Source organism: Microtus ochrogaster, chromosome 19 (genome assembly GCF_000317375.1).
Source record: "Microtus ochrogaster isolate Prairie Vole_2 chromosome 19, MicOch1.0, whole genome shotgun sequence".
Classification (NCBI taxonomy): domain Eukaryota; kingdom Metazoa; phylum Chordata; class Mammalia; order Rodentia; family Cricetidae; genus Microtus; species Microtus ochrogaster.
In genome coordinates this window covers 58,461,759-58,473,444 of record NC_022021.1, presented here as the reverse complement: position 1 = coordinate 58,473,444, position 11,686 = coordinate 58,461,759, and the positions used below count along the sequence as shown (strand labels likewise).

General features: G+C 42.6%; 1 protein-coding gene across 4 annotated transcripts in view; it reads right to left on the bottom strand.

The window, feature by feature from the left end:
- The window catches only part of Ankrd55 (ankyrin repeat domain 55), an 85,076-nt gene that overhangs the window by 54,056 nt on the left and 19,334 nt on the right, over positions 1-11,686 (bottom strand). For all 4 annotated transcript variants that reach the window (XM_026783765.1, XM_026783767.1, XM_026783768.1 and 1 more), the window contains 2 exons: positions 7,127-7,257; positions 3,097-3,206 (listed from right to left, as the gene is read on the bottom strand). In XM_026783765.1, coding sequence (XP_026639566.1) covers positions 3,097-3,206; positions 7,127-7,257 — 241 coding nt within the window. The remainder of the gene's footprint in view (positions 1-3,096; positions 3,207-7,126; positions 7,258-11,686) is intronic.

The following is an 11,686-nucleotide window of genomic DNA, read 5'->3' as shown; positions in this document are numbered from 1 at the left end:
GAGTATTAGAGACACTGATGTATATAGTATGTGGGGTAGATCCTAGAGTATTAGAGACACTGCTGTATACAGTATGTGGAATAGATCCTGGATAGGTCTTGGAATATCTAGAGACACTGCTACATATAGTAAGTCCACAGAGTAAGTGGTGGTGGTTCATACCTTTCATCCCAGCACTTGGCTGCCAGAAGCAAAGACCTGTATTTTGAGACTTGCATTTTTTTGAGCCAAAATTTTTATTTATTCATTTCTTGCACTTGAAGTACTCTTCGATGACATCCTTAGCCTGAGATTCTTTGCCATAGTCCTTAACCACGACACAACTGCAACCAACTACTTTCCGTGGCTTTCCCTCTCGATCAGTTTTAAAGAGGCCTACCCATTCCCTGAGTTTCTTGTTGTCATCAACCTTAATTAGGTTGATTTGGTGCTCAGCACAAGAACCTCCACCAACTTGACATACATAGGCTCATCACAGTTGGATGCAAGCACACAGAGATGGGCTTGGCGCTTGTCTAAGGCTTTGGCAGCTTCACGGATGCCACATGCGAGGCTATCGTGGATGAGGGCAGTCTTCAGTACCTCTTGAAGGAGACCTGCATTTTTTTTTTAATGCCATCTTAAGTTCACAAGTTAAGTAAGATATTCACCTTTGCAGGGCAAGTTCCTGGGCCTAGGAAATTAACCTAATGAGACCTGCAGGCCCTGGGCTTTAGAAGCAATTAGCATTTACTTTGTTAGTTAACAGTTACAGACCTCAGTACTTTCTTATCAGCTAGGGAGGTCTCCAGACCTGAATTCCAGCATCCTACCCCCCTCACCTGTTTGCTATATAACAGCTTCTGAGAAATAATAAAGTGGGCAGCTTGATCAGAAAGCCTGACTTGCTGTCATTTCTCTTGTCTCTTGCCTCTTCATTCCTACCCTCCAGGGCGAAATCAGTTCTGTTTGTGTCCCACTGGTCGGAACACTTGGGGGTGGGGATGAGGCAGAAGCTGGAGAATCTCTGAGTTCAAGGCCAGCCTGATCTTTAGAGTGACTTCCAGGACAATCAGAGTTATACAGAGAAACCCCATCATGGAAAAAAAAATCCAAAAACCACACAAACAAACAAAAGAAAAGAAAAGCCCATACAGAAGAGGACATACACTTGGATCTGTTTTCAGCTAATCATTTCAGAAGTTGGACCTAGCTGACCCATGTAGTTTTGATTGAAAAGGTGCAGAGGGTGAGGACTGAGAGAGCTTTTCATGCAAATCTGAGTTCCCAGTTCATGGACTGGCATCACCAAAGGCAGATAACTTCTCTGCCCAAAACTGGAACATCATGATGTTCACTCTCTACAACTATGTATAAATGACCAGTTCTCGTCAGTGGAAAAAGAACAGACATGAATGGTGATGTCTGCCTGAGGTTTTGTAAGAATGAGCAAGGCATCTCTTTGCTCCTCTTTGCCCATTACCAGGCCAAGGGAAAGACATTCTGTGACCATTCAGGCTGCTAGTTACAAGACGGGAGATGCTCGGGTCCCTGGATCACCGTGCGGAGGGGAGCCAGCCCTCCCCCAGCAACACCTACATTGGGACTGTGATATGCCTGAGAACTAAAACTTGAGGGTGAAGCACTCAAGCTTTGAGTTTTATTTACTGTAATAACTATAATTATTCTAACTTAAGTAAGCATTTATCTTTCAGAATAAGTAGCTTTTAAAATCCTCAGGAGAAGCAGATAAAGTCAGTTAAGTTCAGTAATCAAGGCAGAACGAGTCTTAGAAGGTCTGTTGTTTTCAAACTTATTTTCTCAAGATCACTCTTGCAGAAGCAGTTTACTTTTGTAACTAAATATTTATGCAAGCTGTCTTTAAAGTCTTTCCCTCTTCTCTCTCTCCTTCCCTCCTCTCCTTCTTCCCTCCCCTCCCTCTTCCTTTTCTTAAAACAAACCATCCCTTTACCTATGACGATTACTGATGGTTAATGGTCTGGGCTTGCTCTTTCATTCCTAACCTTCCTTGCTTCATCAGGCTTTGGGTAAGTTCTGTTATGTCTGGATAGAGTCCAAGATAGCAAGCGGCAAGCCTCAGGAATAGTCCCGGGATTTCCCAAGCCTTTTACTTTCTATAAAAGTGACTGAAATGAAGAAATTCTGTTATCCCCCTGCCTGGAGAAAGTTTTCACCTTTTCAGACTCAGAGAGCTTCATCCAGATCTTCATTCTGGTCCTGGGTGCTGAGGGTGAGGCACACAGCATATTTTCCCACCCCATCCCACCCCTACTCGCGTTGCTGACCAGGCCTGAGACTGGAAGATGCTCAATTACTATTAAAGTCAAGTTGCCCGCACAGAGGTGAAGAAAGAGTCAAACAGCAGCATTGCTGTTTGTAGCAGGAAATGCTATCATCAGCTCTGCTGTAGGGGCTTGCAAAATGATGGAGACAGCGGCCAGTTCGACACTGAGGAATGAGGAACTCGCTGGACCAGGCATCTTCCCCTTGGTTTCTCAATTGTCTTACCAAATTGTGACCTCCTCAATCATTGACTTTCTTTGAGTAAATCCCTTCACACTGACTCCATGTGTATACCGCCCTGGTTTTCTCTCTAGTGCCCTGAACTTCTGCCTCAGGCTCCTGTGCCTCTTCAACTCCTAGACTCAGGCTGTACAGCCCATTTGGACATTAAGCGGACTGACACATCACAGTGGTTTTAGCTTGTATGATTTTCTGCAAAGCGCTTGTCGTCATCTTGTTCCTTTGTTTACTAGATTCCTTCACGACAGTGTCCACTCAGGGACATCAGAGATTGTCTTATTTATTGTGGCATTGTTAGGGACTAAAACTCCGCTTCATAATGAAGTTCCAGTAATAGCTATTTATGGATTCTAATGATGAAAAATAGGCTTTCTCTCAAAATAAAAGACAGTGAGGGAAGCGTTTCAGATGTAAGAGGGAAGCAAGATCAGAGTTTAAAACTACGCTAGAGCATTGTATTGAGGTCCTCTCTGCGAAATGGGTAAGTTTCCTTTTTATCAGCCACAGAGGGGTGGGTTCCATGCCTTCCTTGTGCAAGCTGGGTCTTTTCCATCTGGCGTATGTGTTGCTTACCTCACATCGGGCTCTGCGGTGGCAGCATGCAGTGGCAGGCGGCCGTTTTTATCTGGGATATTGTGCTTGGCACCATTTCTGAGCAGACTCACACAGCCTTCAAGCCAGCCCTGAAAGGCAGCAGCGATAGTATTATTAAATAAGACAGCCTCATATAACACGGGTCAAGCTTTCTATAGCTGTGTGTGTGTGTGTTGTTGTGGTGGTGGTGGTTTTTGTTGTAGTTGTTTTGGCCACTTATTTGGTTTGGCTAAAAGCTTGTTTAAGTGGAAACCATTAAAGACCACAGTTCCAACTCAGGCCCCAGAGCAGAGAGGTGAAGTCTGAGCTTCAAGTTCCCAGGTTTTCTGTCTGATTGTTGCCCTTCACATGAAGGTTGATGCAGGTGCTCTTGCCTCTCCCTTTCATTTCCAGGACCCCTCACTGGGATTTAGCTGCAACAATTAGGCTACCCCAAAGATAGCATGTGACAGGGAGTAGTCACCTGCTCTGGCTGCTCTGGCATGTGGCTTAGTTCTACATGATACACATCACCTGTCTAACTTGGATGACAACATCCACGTCTAAAAGCTGGATTCCTGTACCACTTCTGAGTCCCAGCCTCATGCTCAGCCTGTCTCCCATGTCTAAAGTGTAGGTCTTGGCTCTTTATCATCTCATTCCCTGTTTATAATAACCCAAAGGACAGCATCTTCCTTACTTGAGTCAGTCTCATCCCAGTGCTTAGACACACAACTCACACACCCTGCCAACAGCGGCAGTTCTAATGCTGGCATCCTGACTCTCTAAGGTGAAGACACACGAGCATTCTCCAAGGGATACACCTCGCAAGGTTTCATGCACCTACATGTTTCTTAGGAGGCTGTGTGAATTCCCTGCACCCTATTTGTACCAGCTGAAACTTGATATTATCACCTTGCTGGTCAGTACATCCAGCTGGATCTTTTTTTTTGTAGATTTATAAATATGTATACAGTATTCTGTCTGCAGGTTTGCCTACATGCCAATAGAGGACATCAGATCTGATTATAGATGGTTGTGAACCACCATGTGGTTGCTGGGAATTGAATCCTGGACCCATGGAAGTCAATGCTCTTTATCTCTGAGATATCTCTCCAGCCTTTTTTTTTTTTACTATCTTATATTAAAGAACATTAGTAACCTGAGACTCTCCCTGCCCAGATTTACACTGCTTTCTTAATTTATACTTCTTTAGCTGACCCAGCTTAGCTGATAGCCAAGCTTGGTTCTCTTTGCTAAGCAGAAAGTCTCCTACATTTATCTTCAACCCTTGGGCTACACAGCTACTTATAAACAGACAAATAAGTAGATGAAACTCTTATTGAGATGAATAATGTGATAACCCTTTATTCAAAAGCAGTTTCTAGCCTTCTTCCACATGTATATAGTCAAGCCTCGAGATGTCCCAGTGAGCTGAGACAGCTGAAGATTCTGTCCCTTAGGATGACAATATTGGAAGCACCAAAACCTAAAGAGTTAATAAACTTCCTGAAGAAAGAATCATATGGACAGAACCTTGTGGTTTTGAAGCCTCTAGACAATATCTGCCAATAAGGAGCACATCCAAACTCCCTGCTGAGCCAGGCATGGAGATGCAGATCTAGAATCCCAGAGGTTACCAGCAAGAGGATCAGGAGTTAAGGGTCATCCTCTGCTACATAGTGACTTTGAAGACATCCTAGATTACATCCTGGCCACAAAAATCAAAACTAAAAACCTCCATGGGCTGTAATACCAAATAAGGTTCTGGTAGAACTGGCCAGCAATATTTGTCTTAAGTAGAAACAAATATTTGGGGGGCACTGTTTGTACTGACTCATAGTTTACTAATATATTAAATTTGCTTCTAATTGCTAATGTCCAAGTCATCAAGATCTCTGCTTAAAAGAAAAAAAAAATAGATCAGAGGACCCAAAAGCTAGGCATGCTTTGCAAATTTCAGAATTGCCCAAGATTTTACATACGGTTTTTGAAAAAGCAGATCTTTTGGTGGAGTAAGCTTTGAAACATCTAAAATATTTTGCAATTCTTCCTGGAACTCAATGTGTGTATGTGGCTTTCTTCATTCTTTTTTTCTTTTCCTTCTTCTTCAGAAAAGAAACTTAGAAATAAGTGAAGACATTTGAAAGCCTTGATACCATTTGGAGGCAACAGATGAACACCATACCTACTATGTCAGCCGACCTCACCATTGCCTTCAGCTGTGAGAAGCTGGGTTACTGTTTTTACTATACCTCAAAAATAAAGACAGAGGAACAAAAAGGTGAAGAGATTTGCCCAAGGTCACATGTCTACAAATGTCTGTGTACCCTGAGTTAAGAATCAGTTTCTAAGTGCCTCTTTTGCCAAGGTTCTCCTAATGATCAAATCTAGACATCACCGGATTTCACAGCGACCCTCCTCTTCCCAGAGCCTCAGCATCCAGGGATGGGTCCAGACTAGACCTCACCCAGAAGCCAGCACAGTTAAGAAGGCCGTCCTATCTTGGGTCACTTCTCTCACACAGCCCTTTGGGATGGGAAGAGTTGCCTGCAAAGGGTTCACCTGGAAACAATCCATCTTGCCCCTCATAATTGATGTTTGGGGAGAACGTCCTTCCAGTCCTTTCAAGTTTGGAAATTTAGAGTTCTAAAAGACATACAATTTGTTTCTGCTGTCTTCATTGAGTCTAATGGCGGTCAACTTTACACAGCATTTCCGCCCCTTTCCTTTGCTCCTTAATCCGGATGTTTTCTTTTCTTTATCTCAGACACAAGAGCAGTGATGATGGCATGTGCTACAAAGGGAGGGGACTGAGAGTGTGGCCATACATCTGTCTGAGATATGCAGACTCACTCAGCTAGGACACGCAGAGCAGTGGTCTTCAAACTCAGGTGGACACAGATGTTTCCAGGGAGGTTGGTCTAACCTGCGGGCTCCCATACTCCCCTGCCCCCCATGCTATCCAAGGAGTATCTAACAGAGGAAACCTTAGTATACCTCAGAACCCGCCTTCCAAACAAGACCTCTATGGGATATTGATACAAGAAGCCTGTGGACCACACTTCAAAATATCATGCCTCGATTTGTCTGTGGGTCCCAGGGAAAGGAAAAAAATTAAAAAGCGGCCTCTGGAGAAAATCTCTGTGGGAATTGAGCAATGCATCATTGTCAGCTCTGTGTGAATTGTGACAGGAAGGGGTGGTGTGTTTGGGGAAGGGAAGTGCTTTATTTCAGTGGGGCACCCTAGGAGGCCTGGTTGGGGGTGAACCCACCACTACCCACTGGCAGCAGTAGTGTGTGCCTGAGGCAAGGTGTGCTAGCATGGTGGTCACATTGCTGGAAAAGAAGAGAAGCATTCAAGTGTCCCTCATGTGGTGGGTAGGGCTTGTTTCACACGGGTTTAGGCTATGTCACCCCAGAAGAATCAGAAAAGCAACTGAGAGGAGGGGGCTGGAGGAGTTTCCATGAGTCTTAACCACGTCTTGCTTCAATGTTGGGCCTTGCTGAACCGAAATCCTGAGTGTGAGGAATGACATGACGGTTTCTAATGTGAGCACTAGGCAGGAACGGAGTCCTTCCCTTGGTGTTGCCCTGCGATCCTGGCTTGTTCCCTACACCCTAGTCCCTCACTCTTCCCAGCTCCCATCATTTCTCACGTTCTTCACTCTGGAGTGTCCACTCAGCCCCCTCCATCTAATCTCACCCCACAGATGTTAGCTGGATCTTGAAATCACTACCACCGTCCGGGGGTCATTTATGGCAGCCTTCTTAAAAAAAATACTCAGAAGGGCCAGAAATGCCTCGAGTGAAATTCTGATGCTGAGATAGAAAAGAGCACTCCGCTGGTGGTCACACCAGCTCTCCCTTAGCTTGTGAAGAACATGTGCGAGCCTTAGGGGTAATGAGTGGAACCGAAAGTTCCACTCTCCTACTGCATCAACTCATGGGCACCTTTCTTTGAGCCGAATCCACACGACATCTGTAGGTCCCTTGCTCTGTAGCCCCATTAACAAGCACGAATTCTTACCAGGTAGGTTGCCAGGCACAAACTGGTGCGGCCATGCGCGTCCTGGGTATTAATGTTGGCGCCCATCTTCAACAGCAGTTTCACCGTGTCTACTTGACGCCCAGAAACCGCATGCATCAAGGGCGTGCATCCTGGAATGAGGCATTTCAGCAGGCCTTTACAAACGTTTAACTTTTGAGATTTAGAGCAGACCATGTGCCTATCCATCTGCTTTGCTTTCCTGCAGCACGAATCCAGCTGCTGGATGTTGTGGGTCTGAGATGAAGATGATGATAGCATCTGCTTGCATAAGTGTTGGGTTTCCTTCTAACCTCCCTCCCCTTAGTTGTCTATAATTCTCCCTCTCCTCCTTCTCAGTTGTCTGGAATAGTTGGTGGATTAAAACAGTTTGGGCAGATGACCAGAACTGGCCGTTGTGGCCTCAGGGATGTGAATAACTCCGGATATACCGGGTAAGTTTATCCACACTAAGCCGAGGTAGTGCAGAATCCGGAAGAGCGGCTTTTGGTCCACCTAGGCAAACAGGTTCAGCACACATTGACAGGCAGGGGGTGGCAAAGCTGGGTGGTAGCCTTGGGCTTCACAAATTCTCAGTAGGATCCACCTCACTGAATTCTTCTCTTTCTGAATCAATACAGCCAAAGGCATTTTGTTTTTTAGTGTGTTTTCTTTCTGAATAAAAATAGAGATGAATGAACCCATTTTATTTAATTTTGTGGGGCTGGAACAAACAAGGAATGTCACATTCCTTCAGTCCAAGGGACCAAGTTTAAAGCCAACCCACTGGCGAACTGACATGTGCTTAGACTCTGTGGAGATGGTGGTTCTCTTCTGGATACACCCAGCAGCTGTGGTCCCCAGAGAGGGCTGCTGTTCTCGCTGAACATGGCAGCTGGTGGTCCAGCAGCACTCTTTCCTGAGATCCTTTTCAGACATTCATTCTGGGTAAAGCAGCAATAAAGTGATTCTTCGGAAAGTGAGGGGTGAGATTTTTCTCTCTTTCCTTTTCCCCTCTCTTCTTTCTCCTTTCCTCCTTATCCCTCATTTCTTTCTTTCCCCATCTCTTCCTTCCTCCCTTCCACTTCCTTTCTCCCTCCTTCCTTCCCTTACTTCCTCCCTACTTCCCTTTCCTATCAAGCAGTCGCAAGCTGCTGTGGTGACACACACACACACACACACACACACACACACACACACACTCGGGAGGCAGAGGCAGGCAGATCTCTGAGTTCAAAGCCAGCCTGGTCTACAGATCAAGTTCCAGGACAGCCAGAACTACACAGAGAAATTTTGCATGGAAAAACCAGAAACAAAGAAAAATTATTAAAAATGAAAGTGGTAGTTATGACCATTAGAGGGGAAAGAAAAGACACAATGAATAAGAAAATGAAATAATTTGTGACTCTGAGATTTTCAGTAAATAAAACAAATTATTTTTTTCATATTATTTTCATAAAATTACATGATCTGCCTGACTAGTTTATATTCATCTTGAGGTTGTACTTTCTACATAAATTTCTTCAGAGAACAAAGAACAGAAAATTGTATTATTAACAGGCATGATTTATTATAAAGTTTTGATAACTAAAATAAGAAATAGCTCAACAGTGTAGAAAGGAGAGTCCAGGAAACACTCAGACGTGCACGGGGCTCACTGTGTAATTGAAGCGGTAGTGTACACTGGCAGAGAGGACAAAGGGACTTAATAAATATGTACTGACAAATTGGCTGCATACAGATGCCAAATTCAAACGCAACCAGACTCCCTACCACTCATAAATACAAACCAGATGGATTAGAGATGAAATGAAAGACACAAAATCTAACACTCCAGAAAGAAAATACACACTCATGGTCTTATAATCTTAGGGACTTGTGGAAGAAGGAAAAACCAAAAACTGTGAAAAAAAATACCTTGTTAAATTCAACTACATATGAATTTAATTTTCCATAGTATATATTGTCAGTCAAAATTCAAAGACTAGCTATACACTGGCAGAATATTTTTGTTTTTAATTTTTAGCTAATTTACTATCTTTTTTTTTGTTTTTGTTTTTTGAGACAGGGTTTCTCTGTGGCTTTGGAGCCTGTCCTGGAACTAGTTCTTGTATACCAGGCTAGCCTCGAACTCACAGAGATCCACCTGCCTCTGCCTCCGGAGTGCTGGGATTAAAGGCGTGTGCCACCACCACTGCCCGGCTATCTTTTTATTTTAAGATTTGGTTTTAAACACGTAACCTAGGTTGGTCTTGAACTAGAGATCTGCCTGCCTCAGCTTCCTGAGTGCGGGGATCACACATCTGTTCTGCCATACCTAGTAAGAAAAGTTACTCTAATTTGTAAAATTTAATTATTACGTAAACTAAATAAAGAGCAATTCAATCAGAGAGACATAATGATCTAAGAGGGAAAGGAGATATATGCATATAAGAAGAAATGTCCTGTGTTGCCAAGGATTTGGGAACCAATGACAGCATCACCATTTTTGTCCCCTTTGTCATCTTTGTCTTCATCCTTGTCCTCATCATCATTGGTACAGCGTCTCACTGCACAGCTCAAGAAGCCCAGGCTAGCCTTCTGTCTTGCTGTTCACTTATGCCATTCCCAAGTGGGTCAGTTTTCATTACTCATCTTTGTTCTTCGGTGTGAATGTTTCTTTATGAAATATACCCAGAAGTACAATTACTTGGTCACAGGTACAAACATTTTGACTTTTGTTAAATATTGTCAAGTTTATCAGGCAGCTCAGCTGGACTGAGCCCTTTGATGAGAGAGGGGCCTAGTGCATCTGGTCAGTTTCAAGGACTTCCTGGAGCTTTTGAGATGTTTATTTCCTTACTTTAAGCGGAGCCTCTCCAGTCTAGAGTGTTTCAACTCCTCTTAGACATCTTGAACCTTAAGGAACTTCCCTCAAAGATGGAAAGCTTTACCAGAGAGGAAATTTCTACAAACATTAGTTTTTTTTTTCCTATCTGAAAATGCAGTCCAGATAAATTTACCTATGTGTATTTACTTGTGAGTATGCCTGTGTGAAAATACACACATCAGGTTTTGATAAACTTGTAATCTGCCTACTTTTAGAAACAGAATTAATCCTGAATATCCTGCAAATGCATCTCTGTGTTTATTACACTGTTTCCCATGAGTGTGACACATACATCCCTTTATTCAGATTTTCTTATGTTTATCTCATAGGTATTTTAAGTGTTCTGCATAATATATATATATATATATATATATGCACTTATGGATTCCTTTCAATGGTATCATATTTTAAGTTTTGTTTTCTATATATTAGTTTCTAGTACATAGAATGATGTACTCATCTTAGGCCTGTGACCTCTGAACTCACACCTTAGGATTGTCTATGGTGATTTGTGAATTTTGTATTTTCTTCCCTTGCCTTCTTCCCCTGACCTTTTGAATTTATATTGGGCTGAATACGCGTGCTGAGAGCAGACATTTCCTCCTGTGTTCCTGACCTCAGAGTCAAATATTCAGTCATTAACAATTAAGTAATACTGTCCCTCTAGACCAGTGGTTCTCAGCCTGTGGGTTGTGACGCCTTTGGGGTTGGATGACCTTTCACAGGGGTTGCCTATGACCATAAGAAAACACAGATATTTACATTATGATTCGTAATAGTAGCAAAATCAGTTATGAAGTAGCAATGAAAGTAATTTCATGGTTGGGGGTCACCACAACCTGAGTAGCTGTGTTAAAGGGTCGCAGAATTATGAAGGCTGAGAGCCGCTGTTCTAGACTGTTTGAAGATAATCTTAGGACAGAAAATCAGAGAGGAGATTTTCCTAAATTGCCTGGCATAGTCTTGTACTCATGACTCTCGTGATTTAGCTTCCCAAGACATTAGAATTGCAGGCTCATACTACCATGTCTAGTTTTGTTCTCTGTCACATAGAGAAAGTTCCTTTCCACTTCTATTTTCTGATATTCAAAATTATGGAAGTGTATTTAATTTAAATTCCATCAAATGCTTCTTTGCCAAGTAATATGATTTATTTTTCTTCTTTAACCAGCTAGTTTGGGAGATTTTATTGGTTTGCAAGTATTGACCTAGACTTACATTTCTAGAAGAAACCCAACTTGATTATGATATATAATTCATATATGTGAATTCATATAATCACTTTTGCACCTATATTCATGAAGATAATTGATAAATACAGGGATTTAAAATATTTTATTTATCTGGTATTGATAAGGAAATATTAATATTACTTATCTGTACTTGTGAACTAGAATTCCATTATTTCCTTCTTTTCTCTTTTTGAAAGAAATCACATAAAAATGATGCTGATTATTCGTTAGACATTTATAGAGGGGCTGGAGAGAGAGCTCATAGTTCAGTGATTAAGAACACTTGTTGATCTTCCAGAGGACCTGGGTTTTCCTCCCAGGACTTACATGGTGGATCACGACCATCTGTAACTCCAGTTCCAGAAGATCTGATACCCTCTTCTAACTTGGGGCACATTCAGGAAAAACACTCCTACACTGAAAGTAAATCTAAATAACAGATAAATAAATGAATTCTAGAAA